Consider the following 26,299-nt stretch of genomic DNA (forward strand, 5'->3'; position numbering starts at 1 on the left):
GGAAATAACATTTGGAGACAAAAAAAATGATCACTGTTTGCCTAAACATTTTACTTTACTTCCACAGGGGATTGCTCTACTTTTCATGCTGTAAAATTACTTTAGCCCAGGAGAAGCCATATTTATAATTAAGTATATTCATTTAAGTTATAAAAAAGTGATAGAACCAGAGAAATATAGGTCTTTCTTTATGCAGTGGATATTTATTCAATGGGCATCTTTAACATGTTTATTTTGTATTTTTGTCCACATCTGCCAAGGTAAAATTTGACAAATATTATCAAGTAGAAATAGGCTCTTTAGGAAATACCTAAAACAGTTTCAGAAAATACTACAGAATTCTTTTGTTGCTTCATGATCTACTACGAATGGTCAAAAATATTTGTTACAGTTTTCCTGTTCTATTTTAGTTACCTTACAGCCTGTTCTCTTTAGAGCAACCAGGTTAAGTTTTCATACATATATGATTTTATCACTTCCTTTTTTCAAACCTCTTCATTATCTTTCCTTCAGATTTAGAATTAAGGTCAAACTTTCTAATGTAGGTTTGCTTACAAGGGCCTTCCTTAATCTGATTCTTTACTTCTCTAGCCTCATCTCTTATCGTTCTCCTTTTTGAATTCCATGATTCCCACCATTTGTTGTTCAGAACATTTTTCAATTCCTTGAAAATACCTTTCTTCTTTTTGCTTCAGAGTCCTTGCATACAGGATAGTCCTGTACCAGAAACCCTCCCTCCTAACCCCACATTTCCTTTAGTTTATTTTTAATCTCTTTTTGATTCTAGTTAAAAAATTACCTCTTCTGGGAAACCTTGCCCCGATCCTCCAAGCTTCAGTTAGATCTCTCTTGTATGTTCCTACAATACTGGGAACTATGCTTTTTACAGCACTTATCAGCTTATTGTTTCATTTGTCATCAGGGCTGGGACTAAGGTAAGGCAAGGGAGGTGCTGAGAATTTTTCCTTGAATTTTGCACCCTCGTTGCTTTATTTGCTTCACTCTAGCTCTGGCGTTGCTTATCATACCCTATTCCAGGGGCCAGCAAACTATGGCCAGTGGGCCACCACCTGTTTTTGTATAGCCCATGAGATAAGGATGGTTTTTATATTTTTTAATGGTTGAAATTATCAAAAGAATAGTAGTATTTTGTGATGTGAAAATTATGTGAAATTTTATATTGGAGCATACCCATGCCTGTTTGCTTGCATATTGTTTATAGCTGCTTTTGAGAGTTGAGTAGTTGCAACTGAAACCATATCTCCCAGAAAGCCTAAAATATTTACTATCTGTCCCTTTACAGAAAAAGCTTGCTGACTTCCTGCATTCTAATTACTTGTTTAATTAAAATCTCAAAGACTAGAAGCTCACTGTTATGTGCCGTTGTTTCTTCAAAATTCTTATTATAAAAGGAATAAACGCAAGTTATAAATAAATAAAAATAGACCACACTGAGATACATCTTTGCTTGTTGTGTCTTTATTTTAACCAGATATGTTATTCTACCTTGAGTTTTACGTATTACATTTTAATGGTAACTTGGTATTTGCTTTTGTAATAGTTATGATTTGTTTTGTTATTTTTTAAATTTTGTTTACTAGTTATTAACTGCATTAAACCTCTGTAGAACATCTGTACTGTTTGTTTCCAAGTTAAATATGAATTGATACCATGGTATAAATTAGCAGTTAACAAACTTTCCTGTTATGTGGTGCCCTTAGTGTCTCTTTAATATTTTCGCAGTGCCCCTAGGCCAAAAGAAATATCTAACAGTTCCATTTATTAAATAGTTAGATCAAAACAACTTCATACATATTTATGTTATCATAATTTAGTATCCATTGAAAACGTAATATAAAAATCTAAAGAAAGAGCAATACTTTTATATCATTTTAAATAACTATTACTAATCGAATGTGCATGCGTATGTGGCATTACCCAATTTCTTAGAATCAGATTGGACACCTCCACCCTTAATTTCTGTTCTACCTTGATGTTGGGGCAGCACTTTGCAAAGACCTGAATGTAGTTGAAGCTGGGAACTGCCTGGCTATCAGGTTCTTGTAGTGTCTGACAGATGTTTCTCTCAAAATTGTAAAATTTCTGTGCGTTCACAGTGGCATCTTGGGGTGAGACAGAATTTTGGAAACTCAAGTATAAATAATTGTCTTGAATAAGTGTTTTCTTGACTGTTCATTATGAATAATGTATTAAAACATTTCTTGGAAAAGTTGTAGAAGCACTAAAATAGAAAGAACTTAAGGTTCATTCTATGTTGCCAGAATCCATGAGGTAGAGATTTTGACAGTAAATGTATTTTTTAAAAAAGTTCTAGAAACAGAAAACTCTGTAATCCACTTTCAATCTCCATGATCAGTATACTTGGCTGTGTGTTACTTTGTAGATTCTGATCAATTCTGTACTATGTTGATTTATTTAACTTTATTTTTAGTGTAGTATATAAATGTCCTAGGAAATGATTTATTGGTTTTCTTTTGAAAACCTGTAGGTTAAGATTGCAGCCTGTTCTTTCTTTTGAGAGTAGCAACAAATTAATCTGGCAAATTATAGAACATTGAACCACAGTCATCCAACCGAATAAACTGTAACTTAAGTACCAATTGACAATTTTGAAAAATGTTGGTACTTTTTCAGTGCACCAGTAAGTGTACTGAATTGGTGATTTATTAAATGAAGTTACTGAAATCACTCATTGGCTACCTACTGGTTTTGAACAAGTCTTCTTAACTCTCAGGATTAATTGGCTGTCTAATGAGTCGATTTCTGGTTTTCCAAGTGAAGGGTTGCCTCAAATTCAGTTCAGAACTTTAACCATACCTTTAACAGTACTTATGCACAAATAAATAGCATTTTAAATATTCTGAGGTACTCTCTTCTCTTTTGTCAGATGGACCAGCTTTTGGGAAATATGATTGAAATGTGGGTTGATCGCATGGACAACATTACTCAGCCTGAAAGAAGAAAACTTTCATCGTTGGCTTTGCTTTCTCTCCTGCCATCAGATAATAGGTGAGAAAATGTTTTCTTAAAATTTCTTTCTTTACAGCATCAAATTGTCAACACTATTTTTGGCCACTGGTTTTGCTGTGTGTTGCTGGGCAGTTACTTTTATGTATATGTATGCTAATTTTGTGAGTGGATAATGATTTGGCAAGTGTTGGTTTAGATCTAAAAAGGTGTAAATGGGACATTTATTCTTGAGTGGTGGGGGCTACAGTTTCTTTAGGTTGCATTCATTTACCAATTTATTTCATTCTTGTCTGAATTTCAATTTTTATAATCAGATTTTACTGGACTTATTTTAGGTCATACTTTTTTTTACATAGACATATTAAATATCTAATATTTCAAAGTGAATAGTGCTTTGTAAAGTATATTATCCTCCTGGTAATTCAAAAGTATCATTATGTAATTTTATGTTATCTTTTTAAGCTTGTAGGTTCTTTTCTCCCTAGAGAGATGAAGTTATTACTTTACACACGTTTTTCAGTTCCATGAAATAAATACAGAATCCTTGGATTTGGACAGTTAAAGGAGAAATCAGTTTTCTTTGTGCTTATTTCTGCTTTTATGGAGTAAGGCATTATAAGCTTTATTTTTTTGTACTTTTAACTTTAGATGTATAAAAGCAGGCCTTACAACTTGATATTGTGTGAAAATAATAATGATAATATATTATTTCTTTATGTCTTGAGGAATTTTTAAAGCATATGCATTCTGTTGATAAATTAGTGACATAAATCCATTTTGTTTTAGAAATTTCTTATTTTTCTTTATGCATTATTTACTTCTAGTATGGTAATTTAGATTAAAAACATAAGGTTATCGTTTTTTCCTACACTCATAACAATAAATGTTCTGGTTTGCTAATGGTACCGTGATGAAAAATACCAGAAATGGATTGGCTTTTATAAAGGGGGTTTATTTGGCTACAGATTTACAGTTCTACAGCCATAAAAGTGTCCATACTAAGGCATCAACAAGAGGATCTTTACTGAGGAACAGCTAACGACATCTGGAACACGTCTGTCAGCTGGGAAAGCACGTGGCTGGCGTGTGCTGTTCCTTTGCTCCTGGGTTGTGTTTCAAAATGGCGTTCTCTAAAATGTCTCTGGGCTTGTGTGTCTTAGCTTCTCCAGAGCAAACTCTGGACCAGCATCTCCAAACATCTCCAAGCATCTCTAAGCGTCAGTTTCCAAGCATCTCCCCAAAAGTCTATCTCAGCAGCTCTTATAGGACTCCTGTAATTTAATTAAGACCTACCCTGACTGGGTGGAGTCTATGTCTCCATGGAAATAATCTAATCAAAAGTATCACCGCTAGTTGGGTGAGTCACATCTCCATGGAAACAACCTATCCAAATATCCCACAAGACTATATTAAAACAGGGTTTTGGGGGGGGACATAAAATATCTAAACTGGCACAAGTAATGATTATTGAATGCTTACTGTATGCAATATACTTTAAGTACTTTACACTTTTATCTCATTTATTCCTTAAAATAGTCACATCAGGTGTAGGCATGATTATTCCATTTTTGCATAACAAACAAATGCTTAAATATGTTAAGTAACTTGCCTAGGTAGGAGATCTAGCATGTGGCCCAGACCAAATTTGAACCTGGGCAGCTGTTAACCACTGGGTGATGCTGCTTTCCTGGTGGACAAGATTTTCTCATTGTAAAATTGAGTGACATCTCATTTATTTTTGGAAACCAAACTCAGGCAACTTACATTTTACTTTTTACTATTCCCTTTCTCTTACAGGGGAAAAGTGACTTGGGAATTATTTAGGCTTTTAAAATTGAAATGTTAAATCACCTGGTCCTTGGTAATGACAACATTCTAAAGATTTGTTGAATAAGTTAACGAACAGAAAAAAATATTAAGGCTAATAAAGCATGTTAGAGTTTTCCCTTAACACAAAGTACTGGGATTATTGAGAGAAAACTAAGACATGTTAAGTAGTGTAGAAAGATATATATTTATTGTTAGATTTTTCAGTCTAGAAGAGAAGAGACAAAAAATCAAAAGTTTATTGTAGCTATGGCTCTGGCGGGATGGGGTGCAGCAGCCGCGGTGGCGTGGAGCCCCGGCTGGGCTGGGCAGGGAAGGATGGGGGGTGGAGCTAAGGTGAGGAGCTTGAGGAGAATTGAGGAGCAAATTTTTGGAAGGATTGAAGAAAGAGTCGGGAGGAGTGGGGAGAGAAGAGGGTTCTGGAGGAGAGGGGAGAGAGAAGGGGTCCGGAGGCAGGGAAAGAAAGGAAGAGCTGGACGTTGGAGGAGGATGATTGAGGAAAAGGTTTTTGGAGTTCCCATGATTAGATGGGGTAAGGAGAAATGGTCGGAACCCACTTGCTTGACCTCAACACCCATCACCAGCGAATCATCTCAGGGTAAGGAGAAAGCACCTTCTCTCTCTCCGGCACTCTCTTTCTTGTTGTCTGGGACAACATTCACAGGAATCCTAGTGCTAGGTGAGAGCTACTTCACTGCATCACTGCATCACTGCACTGGAGCTTGGGAACTCTCATGTCTAATCATGGGAAACAAGCAATCCCAGCCTCCCAGTAACCCATCCCTCTAGGGTGCTTACTTCGAAACCTCAAAGAACTTGGCCTCAGAGATCTAAAACCCAAGAGGCTTATTTTCTATTGTAATTCCGCCTGGCTGCAATACAAGTTAGATAATGGATCCTCCTGGCCAGAAAACAGAACCCTGGATCCACAAATTCTTTTTAACCTTGATGACTGTTGTCGGCATCTGGGCAAGTGGAGTGAAGTCCCATATGTCCAGGCCTTTTTGGACTTGCACAGGCGCCCCCACTCTCTGCCAAACTTGTTCCACTTACCAAATTCTTCTTCTCCATTCCCCTTTCCCAAAACAGCCTGTCTCTGAACTCAGTGCTCCCTCTCCTCCTCTTCCCGACTCTTCCTTCAATCCCTCCAAAAATTTTTTCCTCAATCCTCCTCCCCCTGCCGCGCCCCACCCCCGCCAGGGCTGTACCTGCTGCCATCGCAGTTCTCCTCCTCCTCCTCCTTATGCAGCGCTTCCTAGCCAAGTTGAAACTGCTGTTGCAACTACCCCTTTTCCCAAAAGTAGCCACTAAAAGACTGCAAACTTAAACCTGCCAGCCTCCCCATCCCTGGACAAAGAACTTCCCTACTGTTCCCTTAGCTCAGGGCTGTCACCATTTTCCTAAGTTTCAGCCCGCCTGCACACAATAAAACTCCTTTTGATCTATTTGTCATCTCTTTTCTTTTCGATCGAAAAACCTAACACTTGTGTTAGAAGCATGTTTGTTTTACATTTTTTATGAGAATAGTTTGCTTCAATAATTTTTATCTAGGTGGTGGTTCAAAAATATCTTTTATATATAAATTGTGAAAAATTAATAGCCTCTATAAAAAATTAATACTTAGACTGGGGCACTTAAAAGTTGAAAAACTGGATAAATGGGTGAAGGTTAGTCACATGATTTTTACAATCACAGGGGCACAAGATAATGGCTATACAATCATCAAAGATCAAGGCAGTTGGATTACAGTTCAGGTTTCAGATATTTCCCCCTGTCTTCTCTAATATACCAGAAAGTAAAAAGGAATATTTATGTAATGACTCAGTAATCATAATCAGACTCAAATCCTAACTTCTTGGTTACACTTGTACTTACAACTACATAGTTTGTTGGTGTTTGGGGATGAATTTTTCCCCTTCTCCATCCTCAGTGTTTACTTCCTGCTTAATTTTCCATGTAATAGTAATTTCATGTTCCTGTGTTTCTTTCACACTTTTCAGTATACCATTTTCCTTGCCCCAAATGAGCATGTCTAGCGAATAATGTTGATAATGATTTTTTTTTCTTGTCAAGCTACACTGGGGCGTGTTTTTCTCTTTCTTTTGTTGTTCTGGATTTTCAAATGCAGAAACAAATCCATTGTTCTAAAGCAGAGTTTCTCAACATCACCACTAGTGACATTTTAGGCCAGATGATTATTTGTTGTTGGAGGCTGTCCTATACACTGTAGAATGTTTAGCAGCATCCTTGGCCTCTACCCAACTAGGTATCAGTAGCACACATGTACACACCTCCACTCTCCAAGTCTTGCCAATCAAAAATATCTTCAGAAATCCCCCTGGAAGGCAAAATTGTCCCTGATTCAGAACCACTACTCTGCTACTAGTGGTTCAGAGATTTGTTGAAGACTGTAGATTTCTTAACCACACTCAAATTCCAATGCTGTCAGTCACTTGCATATGACTGTGGCCAAGTTACTTAACCCCCCTTAATTTCCTCATTTTTAGAATGGGAATACTTACGGTATCTTCCTAATGAGGGTGTTATGAAGATTAAGTGAGTTTACATATGTATGTTCAAGCTGTCTGCATAGTGTATTATTCTTATTTCCTCCTTCCCTCCCTCCCTTATCCATCCATCCAATACAGTATATATAGTTCTAAACTATTGAGACTCTGTGTACGTGCTTTCATTTTTGCTTTTTAATCTTTTTTTATTAGAGCAGTTGAAGGTTTACAGGAAAATAATGCAGAAAATAGAGTTCTTACATATTCCCCACACACAGATTTCCCTGTCATTAACATCTGTATTCATTTTTGTTTGCTTGCTGGTATTAATTAAACCTTTTATTTCAAAATACTTTCAAGCTTACTAGGACAGTTGCAAAAATAATACAAAATCCATGTAGAGAACTCCAGTATTCCTCTCCATCGCCTGCCTTGACCCAGATCCACCAATTTTAACATTTTGCCACGTTTGCTAGCTTTCTCTCCCTCTCTCTCTCTTTCTTTCATCTATTTTCTAAACATTTGAGAGTAGGTTGTATATACTGTAATCTTTGAACACATAATATTTCCACGTACATTTCATAAGAACAAGGATGTTCACTTATGTAACCCCCTTACATAGAGGAAGTAATATTTTCTTCAACTAATTGTTTATGTGAAAATAATATCCAGCCTATTCTTTACATATGCCTCCTTTAAAAATGTTTTTAAAAGAGTTTTCCTTAAAAGGCATAGATTAAATAAATACAATTACTTGTATATAAGAATGAGAATATTTGAACTTTTCTTTGGTTCTCTGAAATAGCAATTCATCCTCCAGCTTCAAAAACATATTTTTATGCTATAGTTCTCAGAATTCCAGACATAAGTTTCTTTGAGACCAAGCTTCTAAAAGAATTTTAAATATCACTTCTTTTTTTTTTTTTCCTTTAGGTTCAAGGCAGTCATTTTTAGGGAATTTATAGCATAAACTAGTTGATTAATTTAAAAGGCACTGAGAAAAGCAGCTGGGTTTTTGGGTGTGATAGCTTGCTTTCGAGGAGAAATTGACCTATAATACAGTCCTCTGGGTATCTTGATTTACTAAACCTGCCTGGATTGAATATTGAGTACCTTTCCATAATTCTCATTCATCTCAAAAAACAGTATATGTAATATCAACATTTGAAAGTTTGTTATAGTTCAAGAATTTTTTAAGATAATGGAATTGTTTTACATTTTAAGACTTTTTAAAAGTTAGGCTTGATCAAGGTCACAGATTACAAAGAGTAGTATGTTGATATAGTTTGAGTATAATTAAAAAGAAGGCAGTTTACAGATTTTTTTAATTGTGGAAATGCTGTTTTATCTGATTTGCAATTGATTTCAAATGAGCATTTCTAAGTGAATTTTTAACATGATAGAATTTTATTTTCATCCTTTAAAATAGATGAATCTTTTACTCTTAGGTCATATATTTTTATTTAGCATTTTATAATATTTCTCATATCTGTATTCTTAATCTAAGATTTTATTTAGCTTTTTTACAGTAAAAAAATTGTTCTCAAAGTTTTGTATTCCTTTCACAAAAAAAGTCCTTAAAATGTCTTTTTTAGTAACAGCTTTATTTAGATTAATTCAGAGACCATACAGTTCACCCATTGAAAATGTATATCAATAGTTTTTTTGTGTATCGACAGAGTTGTGTATCACCACAATCAATTTTAGAACATTTTTATCACTCCAAAAATCCGTGTTTTCTTTAGCACTCCTCATCCCCTCATTCCCATCCCCACCCTCACCCCCAGACAACCCTCTGTCTCTACAGATTTGCCTGTTCTAGACATTTCATATAAATGGTATCATACAATATGTGATTTTTTGAACTTTCTTTCATTTAGTATCCATATGTTCATTCTGTGTCATGTATCAGTATTTCATTCTATTTCATTATGAATAATATTCCATTGTATGGATATACCATATTTTATTTATCCATTCATCAGATGATGGCATGTGAGTTGTTTCCATTTTTTGGCTATTATTCATAATTCTGCTTTGAACATTCATGTACAGGTTTTTATGTGGACATATGTTTTTATTTCTCTTAGGTATTTCTGGGTTATATGGTAATATGGTAACTGTTTAATATTTTGAGAAACCATCAGATTATTTTCCAAAGTGGCTATACTGTTTTACATTACCACCAGCAGTGTACAGGAGTTCCAGTTTCTCCATATCCTTGCTGACACTTGTTACCTGTTTTTTTTTTTTTTTATTATAGCGCTGTTAGTGATATGAAGTGGTATTCACTGTGGTAGAAACATCGTTTAAATCATTCTGTTCCACCATTACTCACCTGTGGGAAGCTTACGTGACTTGAGGTTTTTGATTATTAGTTGATTGATTAATGTTTGCTGATCATTTTGGGTATCATGAAAAGTATTAGTAAATATATACTATAGTATTTTTAATGCAATTTTATTGAGATATATTCCACACCGTACAAACCATCCAAAGTATACAATCACTGGCTCACAGTATCATTACATAGTTGTGCATACATCCCCAATACCATAATATTTTAAGAATCCTACTGCCCAGGTTCAAATTGTCCCTTTGCCACTTTTTTTTTTTTTTTTTAAGAATGTTACAAAATCATGAGATACTGAAGACCTCTTAAAAGCGGGCAGATTATAGATTTGATTCAAAGGCCAAAAAAACCAATAGAAAACCAGAGGTCATGAGTTGGTGATAAAAATAGGGATTAAGGAAAACACCTGACTTCAGCATTTATAAAATATTAGACTGGACAGTAGCTCTCAACCCAGACTACACATTAGAGTCATATGGGGAGCTTTTAAATGATACTAAGGCCCCTCTCCAAAATTTCTGATTTAATTGGTATGTCTGGTCATCAATATGCCTTTAAAGCTGAGCAGGTGATTCTAACAGTCAGTGTTGAGACAATTGGGAATCAGAATCTTGTCCACTAGAAGACCAGTAAGGGGGATGATGCATGGTGTCCTTTGAGATGTGAGGACACCAGAAAGATTCTACTTATTTACTTGGGGATTGAAGTGAGAGTGATGAATGCAGAATGACACTCTGGATCTGCCTTTGCCATTTTTAAGTTATCCCCATCTTCTGAGCAAAATAGACTGCATTGTGACACTTCTGTTTTTTCTACCTTTTTGTTTTTAAAAAATTATACTCTGCATAACCAAAATTCTGTGACATAAGGCAAGAAGTAGGACCACTCAAATTTCTCTTTCTATTCCATCCCACTCACTAACCCCATATGTAAGCCCTGGGTTTAACCATCATGTTAAACATAGAAAGGTTAAGTAATTTCAGTTACTTGTAAAAGAGTTGTGCAAGGCTTTAAGTAGTTTGACCAAACTGCCAGCTTCCCACATTTTATTTTATTTTAGTTTTAGTTTTTTTATTTTTTTAACTTTATTGAAAAATTAAAACAAACAACAACAACAAAAAAACACATTTCAAACAAAACAAAGCAAAGGATTAAGAAAAACAAATAACCTAAAATAACTACATTGCTTTCAACATGTTCCTATCATATCCCAAGAAAATTAGCAAACCACTGTGCAGAGGGGGTAGAGTCTTTGCCCCAAAGAGGCAGAGTCCAGGTGGCACCCCACTCTTGGTACCAAAATCTGTTCTGGTTTGCTTTTGCTGCCAGAATGCAAAATACCAGAAATGAATTGGCTTTTTTAAAGGAGGGTTTATTTGGTTGCAGAGTTATAGTCTTAAGGCCATAAAGTGTCCAAGGTAACACATCGACAATTGGGTACCTTCACCGGAGGATGGCCAATGGTTTCCGGAAAACTTCTGTTAGCTGGGAAGGCATGTGGCTGGTGTCTGCTTGCTCCCAATTTATGTTTCAAAATGGTGTTCTCCAAAATGTTAGCATCAGCTTCCAATGGCCATCTTCAAAATGTCTGTCTCAGCTCTAGCTAGCTGCGAGCTCCCTCTGTCTGAGCTTTTATAGCGCTCCAGTGAACCAATCAAGGCCCATGCTGAATGGGTGGGACCACACCTACATGGAAATTATCTAATCAGAGTTAGCACCTACAGTTGGGTGGGTCACATCTCCATGGACACAACCTAATCCAAAGGTTCCAACTTAATCAACACTAATATGCCTGCCCCCCCCCCCAAGACTGCACCAAAGAACATGGCTTTTTCTAGGGGGCACAATACATACAAACCAGCACAATATCTCTATTTCTTTGAGCCTAATTTTCTTCACTTACGAAATGGAGAGTAATTTTCTTTAAGATCCTTACATAATCAGCAAATATTGGAGCTTTAAAAATTATTTTCTTCTGTCTATGTTTGGTAAAGCTTATTTAAAATCGTATTAGTTTAGATTTTCAGGGTTCAGTTTTTCAAGTAATGTTCATTAAGAAAAACGTAGAGAGAGTGACGTCATCAACATAGCAACGTGAACAGCTACTAAAAACTTCTCTCCAGAGATTCAATGATAAAAAGGATAATTCTGAATTGTTTGAAACTCTGGAGGAAGATGCATACTGGAGAAGGACCCTGCAAATGCTGAATTGAAGAAAGAGAAGAAATAGCAGGTAGGCATCTTCTCTCTCAGACTAGCTGGTCATCTCTGTTTCTCCTCACTCATTCTCAGTGTGGGAAAGGCACAGAATCAGCAGACAGGACCCCTTCCACCAGGGACACAGACTATAACATCTCTCAACAGCAGTGAGACTTACCTCAGTTTGAAGACCTGAAGGTCAGGGTAGGACATTTCAAGGCCCAGGTCAGTGAGGGACAAAGAGACTGAGAAAACATGTACAGAGACTGCATTTTCATCCCTGTGCCCTGCAGTTTGCTCACCTTTATAGATGCAGCCCATGCTTGGAGGGAAAGCAACTTCTGAGGACGATTAAGGTACCAGACGTTGCCATCTGCTGAGCAGTCCGGAAGTTGCAAGGGAATTAAAACACTTTTAAAAAGATGCTCCAGACCCTCTGTAAGGACCACAGGAGCTGGTCTACACACCCTACACAGGAACCCAGCCCAGTTTTGGCCAAGAAATACGGACAAACAACTGTCAAAGCAGGGCTCTAAAACAAACCCAGGTCTTGCTGACTGGTGGAAAACAGAGCACCACTGAAAGCCAGTAGATCTATCTTACAACACACAGTGAACTCACTGGGTGCCCAGTGCCTACCTCCCATCCCTGCAGTAGGCCATGGTGGGTGCCTGGTTTGGGGGCAAGACTGGGGACAGAGCCAATCTGACAACTGCCCGGTGAGAGAGACAAAGAAATATAGAGATCAAAGAAAACCTACAAGAAAACCCTAGGCACAAGAGAGAGAATGACCTCCAGAATAAGTAATCAAGAAAATCAGATGTCTAGACAGCAAAAAATCACAAGCCACATCAGGAAACAGGAAGATATGGCCCAGCCGAAGGAATAAACCAATACCTCAACTGAGATTCAGGAGTTGAAACAACTAATTAAAGATGTTCAAGCAAATCTTCTAAATCAGATCAATGAGTTGAAAGAAAATGTGACAAAAGAGATGAAGAATATAAAGAAGACACGGGGAGACCATACAGAAGAACTTGAAAGTTTGGAAAACAACAAATGACAGAACTTATGTGAATGAAAGTCACAATAGAAGAGATGAAGAACACAATGGAGACATACAATAGCAGATTTGGAGAGTCAGAAAAAAGGATTAGTGAACTAGAAGACAGGACAACTGAAATCCTATGCAAAAAAGAACATATAGGAAAAAGAATGGGAAAATATGAGCAGGGTCTGAATAACAACATGAAGCACATGAATATAGGTGTTATAGGTATCCCAGAAGGCGAAGAAAAGAGAAAAGGGTCAGAAAGAATAATAGAGGAAATAATCAGTGAGAATTTCCAACTCTTATGGAAGACATAAAATCACAGGTCCAAGAAGTGCAGCATACCCCAAACAGTATTGATTCAAATAAACCTACTTCAAGACATTAATCCGATTTTCAAATGTCGAAGACAAAGGAAATTCTGAAAGCAGCAGGAGAAAGCTATCTATCACATACAAGGGGAACTCATTAAGACTAAGTGAAGGTTTCTCGGTAGAAACCATGGAGGCGAGAAGGCAGTGGTATGATATTTTCAAGATACTGAAAGAGGAAAACTGCCAACTGAGAAACCTGTATACAGCAACTCTGTCCTTCAAAAATGAAGGAGAGTTTAAAATATTTATAGATAAACAGACACTGAGAGAGTTTGTGAACAGGAGACCGCCTCTATGAGAAATACTAAAGGGAGTGCTACAGACAGATAGGAAACAATAGGAGAGAGAGGTTTGGAGAAGACAGTAGAAATAAAGATAACAGGAGACAGTAAAAGGGTAGAGATCAGGCATTTGATGCTGAAGGAATATAGAATGTTCAACAGTATTGATTGTGTAAATGGCCTGCACAATACTGTGCAATGGTAACACAATATTGTAAGTACACTGAACAAAGATGTCTGTGAGTACAGTTGAAAGGGGGAAGGTTAGGGGCATGTATGACACCAGAGGGAAAGATAGAAGACAAAGACTGGCACTGTATACCTTAGTGAAACCTAGAGTGGTCAATGATTGTGATTAAGTGTTCAAATATAGGAATGTTTTTACATGAGGGAGAACAAATGAATGTCACCTTTGCAAGCTGTTGAAAATGGGATGGTAGTGGGGAAAAAAAATAAAACCAATGCAGTCTAGATTCTATAGTTAACAGTAACGTTGTAATATGCTTCCATTAATTGTAACAAAGGCAATATACCAAAGCTAAATTTCTGTAAGAGGGGGATATAAGAGAGGGATATAGGATTCTTGACATTGGTGATGGTGTTTGACCTTTTTTTATTGTTTTGTATTTTTTATTTTTTTATTCATCGTTTCTTTTTTCTTTTTTTCTTTTTTCTTTTTTTCCTCTTCCTCTTTCTTTGAGGAAGAAATGGAAATGTCCTTATATAGATTGAGGTGATGAATTATAACTATGTGATTATACCAGGAACCATTGATTGTCTACTTAGGAAGGAATGGATGGTGTGTGAATAAAACTGTTTAAAAAAATAAACAGAGTTACAAGTGCTGGAGAAAATTTAGAGAGAGGGATGTTCCTAATCACTGTTGGTAGGGAAATAGAATGGTGCAACCCATCTGGAGGGCAATGTAGTGGTTCCACAGGAAGCTAAGTATGGGGTTCCCATATGGTCCTACAACCCCATTATTGGTTATGTACTCGGAAGAACTGAGAACAGGGACACGAATGGACATTTACACAGTGTTGTTCATGGTGGCATTATTCATGATTCACAGTGATGGAAGTGGCCTAAGGGTACATCAACTGATGAAAGGAATGGCAAACTGTGGTATATACATACAATGTAATAATGAATGGCTACAGGGAGGAATGCAGTTGTGAGGTATGCAACTAGATGACTTGACCTTGAGGACTGTATATGAGTGAAATAATCCAGAAATGAAGACAAACATTATAATGTCTCACTAATATGGGCTAACCATAGTATGTAAACTGTAAGAATTGAATCTGAGAGCATAGGTTTTCAGGGGAAGGCTTGTGGTAAAGGTTCCTGTGGTGGAAGCTCTTACAGCAGTTAAATCTATTCCTGAGTTGTAATGGCTATTTCTAAATTCTGAAATGCTAAGCTCCTTGTATATAACCTAGTCGGTCCCTGGAATTTCGGGTATCTGTGTGACAGCTGAGACTTAGAGCCAGAGTTTAGCAGCTATGAATGTCAGCATTACCCCATACAGCAAATGTTAAAGAGGCTGAAAAATAGATCAACTTCAATTAGAGATATGAATGGAACAGACTCAGTTAGAAATAAGGTGAATCAGACTAAAGGGTAAAGAACAATATTGATGGTATTTTAAAGGTTCAACTTTTGGGAAAGATCAAAGGAAGAGATGTTTATTCAGTGCAAAATACATATTTTCTGTATCACTGTATAATTTAACTTGTATGGCCAGTTTATTCAAACACCATAAATACGTGGAACTTGGAATTGGGAGTGATATCTGGTTGGTTTGTACAGGTTGGTGTGAAGCCCTTAAACATCCCAGAGCAACTTGGACAGAGAATAAAAATGGATTTGCAAAGCCCCCTTGAGGGACTGGGGGCATTGGGGACTACTAATTTAGAAGGCCGAGCCCTAGATCTTGGGGCTTGCCCTTATGGAGCTTGTTACTGCAAAGGAGAAGCTAAGCCTACATATAATTGTGCTTAAGAGTCACCCCCAGAGAATCTCTTTTGTTGGCCTCTCTCTCTAAGCAAACTCTGCAGGTAAACTCACTGCCCTTCCTCTTCATGAGACATGACTCCCAGGGTTATAAATCTCCCTGGCAACATGGGACATGATTCCCAGGGATTAGCCTGGACCCAGCATCGTGGGATTAAGAAAGCCTTCTGGACCAAAAGGAGAAAGAGAAATGAAACAAAAGAAAGTTTCAGTGGCTGAGAGATTTCAAATGGAGTTGAGAGGACATTCTGGAGGTTATTCTAATGTACTATATAGATGTCCTTCTTTAGTTTTTAGTGTATTGGAATAGCTAGAAGGAAATACCTGAAACTGTTAAACTGCAATCCAGTATCCCTGATTCTTGATCATGATAGTATAACTATATAGCTACATGGTGTGACGGTGTGATTGTGAAAACCTTGTGGCTCATACTCCCTTTGTCTATCCCTGTATAGACTGATGAGTAGAAAAACAGGGACAAAATAAATGAATAATAGGGAGGGATTTAGGGGGATGGGTGTTTTGGGTATTTGTTTTTCTTTTAAGTTTTGTTTTTTTGGGTGGTAATGAAAAGGTTCAAAAATTGATTGTGATAAATGCACAACTATAAAGGTACTGTGAACAATTGATGGTACGCTTTGGAAGATTGTATGGTATGTGACTATATCTCCATAAAATTGAATTAAAAAAAAAACAAAAAAGAAAAACTTAGAAAGGAATTTGCTTTCTATCAAATTGCATAAGAACAGAATTTTTTTTTATGGAAATGTGGTTGGGTCTTTTGGAAGCCCTTTTCGAAGTTGTAATCGGTGGGTTTTTATAATTGGATTTTTCTTAAACACTTAATGGCTATGTGAGGTAACATGATAGAAATTTGTGTGGCTGACCAGGTCATGAGCCTTGACTACTGGAATAAAAAAAGCTGCTCCTGTTTCTTTTGCCTGTGAAAATAACGGGGGTTAAGTGGTAGAGATTCTAGCAGATCTAAGTTGTACAGGTTCTTTAATAGCCAGCCCTGAAGAGGTTAGCAGTTTGCTCCAGGAAGCTATCACCCATTTTGCAGTTATAAAAATGTGATTGGTTCTGGAATTATTTTTCACATAGTGGCCAATTTGATCAATCTCATGTCTGACTTAGATGGTGTTGTGTGGAGCCCTCGATGCCTCTTAGTCATATTGAATGGTCTTTAGACACTTCAGTGGCTTAGCATGAAAATTGCCTTTCAGATTATTTAGATTCATTGTTTACTGGGTGATGAAATTTCCTTCTGCGGTATCTCTGATGGATGTTCATTCAGCTTCCATTTGGAGACTTTGCTAATAGGAAGTTCCCTATCCTTTTAGGCAGCACATTTCGTTGTATTGCTGCTTTCTTATAACATCTAGTTGTTATGTAAATATTAACCTCAAAATGCTGACACTCCCAAATCTATGCTCTTAACTCCATATACCAATCCCTATATTCAGTGCAGTCTTCCTTGTAACTTTATCCATTTCATACATTTATCTTTTAGGCAAGAAAATAAATAAGCAATTTCACTTTCATATGTCATCTATATTTATTGGAAGAGAGCCATCATGGACTTAGTAACTCAGCATTTAGGCTCATTCCTTTCTTCATCATCCTTCACTGTGTGTATGCTTAAAATTATAGGGATTATGGTAACTGGAAATAGGTAAATAAGCTCTAAATAAAAACCATCAAAATGGAAGGGACATGTAGCAAAGATACAATTTAATATGGTTTAGATCTAAAATTACTATATGATTTCAGCAGAACAGAAGGTGGCAGGTAGGAGCAGAGGAGAGATTAGTGTTCCAGAAGTGTCATGTAGAGCCAGCGGAAAGGAAAGATACTTTGTCTAATTTATCTCTGTTAGCATTTTCTAAATTGGAATGGTCCTCCTATAAGAGTTAAGTTCCACTTACTGGGCTTCACAGTGTAAAAGTGTAAAAAATTTTATTATTCTGTAGCAGCTATGAGGATGTTATCTGAAATAGTCTATAGAAATAGAATCTTGCTTTTCAAAATGACTGTGTAACAGGAACTAATATCAAGAAGTTTAAAACTTTCTTATAAAGTGATAATACCAAACTAGGAGGAACGATGAATTATGTTCTTTGAAAGTGTCCAAGTGACACTTTATAGTTAATTAGAAAGCATCTGTTTCTTTTTAAAGCTCTAAAGTCACAGGCATAGTTGAGACATTTTACACTTCTCATGCATAAAATTTATTTTTATTCTCACCAATAGATTAATGGAATGTAGCTAAAAATTTCTTAGGAGATTTCCTTGCTGACAGTTGGCCAAAAAGAAGTGTTCACTGTTTTTGCCATGTTATAGGAGCACAAAAGTTGTTTCGTTCTGTTTTTGTTTTTAAAGCATACCCCAAAACTTAGAAATAACGTATCCTGACAGTGATGCATAAGAAAAGATTTTGAATGAAAAACCCTTTTCATAGCTGCCATCACATGATAATTTTTTAAAAGCTTCACAGTTGGAAATGATCTAACACCTACAGAAAAGTTGTAAGAATAGTACAAAGAACCCTATATAAACTATCCAGAATCACCTATTGTTAACTTTTGCCTCATTTATTTTATCATTTATTCTCACTCACTCTTTATGTCTGGATGAATGGAGATATGTGTACTTGAGCAATGTGTATACACACTTCCCCACAAGCACATAATGTTTTATTTTTTGAACCATTTGAATGTAGTTTTTATAGATCATGGCCTTTTACTTGTACATACTTCATTCTTGGATCAGGTATTGCATTTAGTTGTCACATCTGCAGTTTCCTCTTAATCTGGGATATCATTTCCTCAGATTTTTTGTTTCTCTTTTGACTAATATTTTTGAAGAACACAATCCTTTCTCTTTCTCTCTTCCCCATCCCTCTCTCTTTCTTTGTCTGCCTGAAAAGAATGTTCCTCATTTGGGGTTTCTCTGATACTTCCTCATAATTAGATTCATTCCTAGTTGGAACAGTATGTAAGTGATGTTGTGGTCTTGGAATATCACATCCAGAGGTACGTGGTGTCCATCTGCCTCTCCCTGATGATGTTAATTTTGGTATTCTCGTCAAAGCATTGTCTAGTTTTTCCACTGTATAATGTTCTTCATTGAAATTTCCTGCTATATTGAGAAAAAGGATAGATTGTTTTGTTTACTTGATTTTTTCCTTGTAAATAGTTTCCAGTGTTGATTCTCTTCATTTTAGGGCTCATAAAATCAGTAACTGCTATTGTAAACCAATCTTCATATATATATTTAGATGCAATATGTCTAAATATATGGGTGGTATATATTTAAAAGATAAAAGAAAAATTGTTTTCTTAATTTTGCATATTCATTCTTGTAAGGACAGAATCTGAATAGAAAAAATAGATTTATTTTGATAGGTGAAGTATGGGATTATGACATGAGATTATGAAAAATTATAAAAGAAGGATCAGTGACAAGAATAAGAGAAAGGTAATTCACTGAGAGACTAATTTTTCTGGGAACAAATGGAGGGAAGCCCATTTTGGAGGCTTAGTGTAGTGTTCAGAAATAGTTTTAATAAAAATTAGTCGGAACTAGAAAGGGAACCATTTCCAGAGAATTATTACGTATTGGTGATGATGTGAAGATTTAGCAAAATATGTTATAGGACTTAAAGTTCATAAGATTTTAAGCTCCCTTAATAATGTAAATTGCTGTGAAATGATAGTACTCAACCAAAGCATAGAGAAATATACCTTCCAGGAAGTCCAGTTGGGAAGTTGAGAAATTTAGATTCTAATCCCGGTTTGCCCCTAATTACTGGTATGATCAAAGCTAGTAAGATGAAGGGGTCTCTGATTTCCTTTCCTGCATCTTGCATCAACCTTTTTTGAGTTTTTGATTTGTTTGGACTTCTCCAGTCCAAATCACTTGTCTCTAAGTGATCACTTGTCTCTAAGAATAACACTCCTATATGCACAGAAATAGGGCTAGACTTTCTTTTGTAATATACTGGAATTTTTACTACATTGACTTAACAGTCACAATTTCTTTTGCATGTTTTGGAGTCATTATAATAAAATATAGGAAGTTTCCCTTTTTTTAAAATTTGGAATGCTACCTTTAATTTTTTCAAAGAAATGCATTTTCCCAAAATTCAAATAGATACTAAAATCTGTTAGAATTAATTTTCATCCACAAGATAGCTTTGAAAAGATTGAGGTTCCATATTCAATAGGTAAAAATATTTACTGGAAGGTATATTAGTTTCCTAGGCTGCTGAAATGAATTGGTTTAAACACTGGGAGTTTATTAGCTTACAGTTGGAAGCAGATGAAGGCATCATCAAGGAGATGCTTTCTTCCTGAAGACCAGCAGCCATTGACCTTAGGCTCCTCTGCCACGTGGCAAGGTACATGGCAGCTTCTGCTGGTCTCTCCCTTCTCTTCTGGATTTTCTAGCTTTCAGCTTCGTGCTTACATGGCTGGTGCTCATGCTTTCACTCTCTCCATTCCATTTATTACAGAAGACTTTGGTAAGAGGATTAAGACCCATCCTGAATGAGATGGGTTACACTTTAACTGAAGGAGCATCATCAAAAGGTTCTACTTACAGTGGGTTTACACCTACAAGAATGGATTAGATTTAAGAACATGTTTTTTGGTGTATATGCAGCATCAAACCACCACAGTCTATCTAGAGCAGTGCTGTCTAGTAAAGCTTTCTGCAGTGATGGAAATGTTCTGTATCTGCACTGTCCACTATGGTAGCCACTAGCCACATGTAACTATTCAGCATTTGAAATGTGGCTAGTATCACTGAAAAATTAAGTTTTATTATATTTTTATTTTAAATTGCCATACTGTTGGATGGCGTAGGTTTTTAGCATGTATCAACCACCTGGAAGCTTTGTGAAACCCTACCTGCAAAGTTTCTGATTCATTCTAGAGTGGGGCCTGAAAATTTGCAATTCTGTGCCAGGTGTTGCTGATGCTGCTGGTATAGGTACCACTGCTTTAGAGGTGTTTTCTTTTTTTCATCAAATACTTAAAGTAAATATTTAAAGTATGGCATTGGGAAAATCAACTTTTTCAATCTGGCCAAAGAATATTTGTAACAAAACCTGAATCAGATAAGTGGTTAATTTAATTTTATTTTTTTTTAACTATCCTTTTTCCTTCTTTCTACTTTGGTTTGCAAATTTTAAAGCTATACTATAATTTTGTACATGTTGCATTTCTCTTTTGGAATATTAATTATATCAACATCTCTTTGTTTGCTCTAATTGTTAATCATAGGTATATGGAGATGCCTGGATGTTGTCTTGTATATTTACCAATGAAAAAGTAAAGGGCTATTCTTCTCTTTCCAGAATGTTTTGGCACATTGTGAATCTGATTCTGTTTTCATATCATGTGCTATCTTAAAGAGTAGAGATTTTTATTGAAATAGTGAAATTTTTCTCAGTTCTTCCTAGTTGGGGCTGACATTTTTTTTTCAATAGGGTAACTACTCTGTATCATTTTTAGTGTAATAGCCTATTTGAGATGCATTTATTTTTAGGATGCAGGCCTGGAAAAGGTTCTGAGGAGATTTTTTTTTTCCTAGGGTATTGTGGGGGCCCAGGACCTGGGATCGTGCCCTCCTCTCCCCTCCATAGTGATTTCACATAGCCTGTGCCTACTGACCAGGACAGACTTTACAAGTCATCAGCCTTCCCCAAGGGAGGAAAAAATGTACTGTTAACAAAGCATAGAAACTCCCCTCCTCTGAGCACTGTTGATAACAAATCTCCAGACCCTTGTGTCACAAGACCTTGCCGAAAAATTCTTTTCTCACACCCTCTGTTCTAGTTTGCTAATGCCACCGGAATGCAAAACACCATAGATGGATTGACTTTTGTAAAAAAGGGTTTATTTGGTTACACAATTACAGTCTTAAGGCCATAAAGTGTCCAAGGTAACGCTTCAACAATCGGGTACCTTCACTGAAGGATGGCCTCTGTTAGCTGGGAAGGCATGTGGCTGGCATCTGCTCCAAAATTCTGGTTTCACAATGGCTTTTTCCCAGGATGTTCCTCTCTAGGCTGCAGTTCCTCAAAAATGTCACTCTTAGTTGCTCTTTGGGTGTTTGTCTTCTCTTAGCTTCTCTGGAGCAAGAGTCTGCTTTCAATGGCCATCTTCAAACTGTCTCTCATCTGCAGCTACTCTCTCAGCTTCTGTGCATTCTTCAAAGTGTCCCTCTTGGTTGTAGCTCCTCTTCAAAGTGTCACTCTCAGCTGTGCTGAGTTCCTTCTGTTTGTCAGCTCATTTATATGGCTTCAGTGATTTAATTTAGACCCACCCTGAATGGGTGGGGTAACACCTCCATGGAAATTATCCAATCAGAGTCATCACCCATAGTTGGGTGGGGGCACATCTCCAAGGAAACACTGAAAGAATTACAATCTAATCAACACTGATACCTCTGCCCACACAAGATTACATAAAAGATAATGGCATTTTGGGGGACATAATACATTCAAACCAGCACACCCTCCTTGTCCTAACCCTTATAAACCATCCCCTGGCACTCCCTGCTTTTGTGGAGTGCTGACTTCCATCTTTCCTGGCCCACCACCACCATGGAACAAGCCAGCTCCTGTAAGAAACTCCTATTAAACATGCTATGCCTGGCATGTTCTTGGTCCTAGGGCTAAGCTGGGTTGTGGCAGGTATTTTAGGGCAGAATATATACTGATAATAAATTACTACTAACAGTTGCTAAATACCTTGTTCTGATGTTTTATGCCCCTAAAATATTTACCTAATATTTCAAGTTTGCCTCTTTATTTAATCAAACCTGTTCTTTTCCTATAGCAAGACCACATTAACTACTTTTTTATTGCATTATAATCTGTTTTCTACTGTTAACATTATTAACATTAATGTTTCTGTAGTAGGATTTTTCAGGTTTTTCCTGTGGTTTGAAAGTAAGCTATATTATCTAAGCAGTTTGACCCTCTCCCTGCCCACCCTGCCCCTTCAGTTGCTCCCTTAGTTCACTGACCTATTCTTATAGTTGTCTATTTCATATGTTGCCCTCTCTTTTCAAATTTACAGTACAGCCCACCCCCTCCATTGACTTACTTTTATTTAAGAAGAAAATAGCAGTAATCAGATGAGAACTACGTCATCTGCCTACCACCTTTCTATCAGCATGTCTGCGACTGTAACCCAAAAGCTCTACTAACTCTGTGTTACAGTGTATAGACTATAAATTCTTACTCTTCTACCTAAGACCATCCCCTCCACCTGTTCACTGAATCCCATCTCCTCAAAGGTCTTTGCTCCAATGATTACCCCTATCTCATTCTCATCAAATTTCCTTTCTCTGTTAAGTCCTTCCCAATAGCATACAAATATGCTGTAGTATTTCCCAACTAAACAAAAAAAAGAAGAGAACACTTAACTCAGCTTTCTACGTCATTAATGCCTTTTTTCTCTATGCCAAATCCTGAATCCGTTTCATTCAAGCTTTTATTCCCATCGCTCCACTGAAAACCAGTCTAGCCAAGGTCAGTTATTTCTTCTATGTTGCCAAATCCAGTCAATTTTCAGTTCCCAATGCTACTTCTTAGTAGCATTTGACATATTTATTTTTTTCCTTCTTGAAGCCCTTTCTTCATTTGGCTTCTAGAACATCAAACTCTCCTGGGTTTTTTTATTTAGTTAGTTTCTGCTCCCTTTCATTCTCCTTTGCTAAATCTGTATTCTCCTTTAATTTTAACTTCTAAACATTGGAATACCCTAAATTCAGCATCAAACCTTTTCTTTTCTGTCTCTGTTGTATGAATTCTGTAGGTGGAATCTATCCATTTCCTTGGTTGTTAAGGCCCACATTAATATTCCTAGCTCTGACCTTTTCTCTGCTCTCCAAACTTAGATATCCAGCTGCCAAAATAGCATTTCCAATTGGAAGGTAATTAATCATGTCAGGCAGACCATTTCAAAACTATAACCTGTTTGTTGTATATAAAATTCTGTGGGTATTTTGAGTGGGAGACTGTCATTCTAATGCATAAAATATACTTATACATAATACTAATACATAGAAGTATTAGTTATTTTATATTAAAATATGTTGTATTTGTTAGATGTTGAATTTGTACCCTTAAAGCCAAGTCTCTGGCTTTAGCTTCTTTATAAAAATTCTTTGTGTGTTTTTCTTTAAGTGGCTCTTTATTTTCCTATGATTTTTAAAGTAATGGCATAATATTGCAAATATTTTAAAAATACAGAGAATTAAAAAAATTAAGGACCCCATGTCTGGACACTAAGGATAATCAGTAACATATGGTGTAAGATCCACAAGTAGACACATCCTAGTAGAAATTCTGAAAGCCAAAGACAAGGAAAAAATCTTGAAAGCAGCGAAAGAGACAACTCTTCATTTACAAGGACTGCAATAAGATTAACAGCTGACTTGTCATCAGAAACAACAGAGTCCAGAAGACAGTAGGATAACATACTCAGAGTGCTTGCGGTGGGGTGTGTGTGTGTGTGTGTGTGTTTGTGTGTACCCAAGAATCCTATATCCTGCCAAGCTATCTTTCAAAAATGAAGGTAAAATAGACTTTCCCAGATGGACAGAAACTGGGATTTGTTACTAGCAGATCCACCTTACAAGAAATACTGAAAGACTTTCTTTAGGCTGAAAGAAAGTGATGTCAGACAATATTAGAATCCACACACAAAAAACAAAGATCACCAGTAAAGGTAAGTATGTAATTGTAAAAGGCAATAGAAATCATATTTCTTCTACTTCCTTAACTGATTTATAAGGCAAAAATTACATTAATCAATATGTATATAATATATTGTTGGACCTATGACATAGAGAAATGCAATATATATTCTAATAATAGCACAGAGGAGTTGGGTGGGAGCAAAGTTGTATTCGGCCAATAAAGAAAGAACTCGATAACTCGAATCCACAGGAACTAATGAACAGAACCAGAAATGATAAAAAGAAAGGTAGTATAACAAAAGCTATAAATACATACTTGCTGTCCTTTCTTTTCTCAAGTTAAGAACATAAAATTACATATATAATTTATACAAATATATTGTTATGTTTTGTTACATTTATAGGTATACTATGTATAAGAATAAAGTTACCAAAAAGGGAGAAAAGGGAATAAAGCTATATAGGAGTAACATTTCTTCATCTCACTAGAATTAAGTTAGTATAAATCTGAAACAGATTCTGATAAGATGCATATGGTAAGTCTTAAACTAACTACTAAGGAAATAACTCAAAAAATATATTTAATCATTAAAGAAATTAAAATGCTATATTAGAAAATACTCACTGCAAAGGGAGGTAATCAAGAATGAAAAGAGGAATAACAGCAGCAAAAAGCAAAATGACACACTTAATGAGTAGTGCATGAACTATGAATAGATCAAACAATTCAGTATAAAAAACCTGGATAAAAAAACAAAATCCAACTATCTGATGCCTATAGAAGACACACTTTTAGATTCAAAGGTAGAAATAGATTGAAAATGAAAGGATGGAAAAATGTGTATCATACATACAGCAACCGCAAGAAAACTAGAGTGGTTATACTAATAGCAGACAAAATATATTTTAAAATGAAAAATGTTACTGCAGATAGAGGCACATTTTATAATGATGAAAGAGTTAATCTATCAGGAAAATATAACAGTTATAAACATGTACCTAACAACAGAGCATCAACACGTGTTGGTGTATCTCTTTTCTTACAAAAATGAGATCATAATATATGTAATGTTGTAACACCATTTTCCCACACATATATGCAGCAACTTTTCTTACAGTATTTGCATGTGCATTGAAGTCTTCCATTTGGTTCTGTATGCTAGAAGAGAGTTTTAAGTTTCTTTGATTTGGTTTAGAGTTTTAGAATTCCACTTGGCTGTCTTGAGCTGGCATGACTCTTTTGAGGTTCCATCTTCCAAGTTATTTACTTCCACACTTAAACCATCCTTGCCTATTATCATTTACAAATGTTTCTGAGGGTGATTTTTTTTTTTTAATGGGCTTTAGATAGCCAGTTTCAGATACTTTCTTAAATTAGTTACTCTTGTGCTCTCTGGAATCTCTCTACCTTATCTTATTAGAAAATACTGATGGTAAGAAAAACTCTTAATAAGAACATGCTCAAAGGCAAAGCTAATGAAATGGCTTTTTCCCCTTATGTATTTCATGATAGTCAGATAAAGGTACCTTGAGGTAATGATAGTATTTTTAAAAAAATTGTGATGTGATATGGCTTATTCATATCTACTTCTGTTTTGCAAAGCTGTTAGTATTTTCTTATCTTCTCTCTGAGATTCTTTTTTTATTTTACCTCTGATCTTATTACCTTGTAGTTTCTTCCTCTAAATTATATTTTGATTTTGATGGACTATTTCTTTGACTTTTCTCCTAATTTCTTAAAGTTGTATGATGAGATTGAAAAATCCATTTGGTATGTTGCATTCCACCTTGTATATTATTAAAGATATTAAACAAAAACAGACTTGAAAGACCTAGCTCCTGTTCCATCTTTACCTCTAATTCATGCCATTTCTCTGTCTTGTTTTTCTGTTCCTTTTTTTTTAGTTTCTTTTATCTATAAAATAATAATAAGTATAGCCAGCCACAAAGGATAATTGTGAGAATTTTAAATCATTTTTATG

The 26,299-nt window shown here is 36.0% G+C and overlaps 1 protein-coding gene across 1 annotated transcript in view; it reads left to right on the forward strand.

The window, feature by feature from the left end:
* IPO11 (importin 11) overlaps positions 1-26,299 on the forward strand; it is a 297,051-nt gene that overhangs the window by 213,363 nt on the left and 57,389 nt on the right. Inside the window, exon 27 of the mRNA XM_037799092.1 lies at positions 2,909-3,030. Within this exon, the coding sequence (XP_037655020.1) occupies positions 2,909-3,030 (122 nt within the window). The remainder of the gene's footprint in view (positions 1-2,908; positions 3,031-26,299) is intronic.

Source organism: Choloepus didactylus, chromosome 11, assembly GCF_015220235.1.
Source record: "Choloepus didactylus isolate mChoDid1 chromosome 11, mChoDid1.pri, whole genome shotgun sequence".
Lineage (NCBI taxonomy): Eukaryota > Metazoa > Chordata > Mammalia > Pilosa > Megalonychidae > Choloepus > Choloepus didactylus.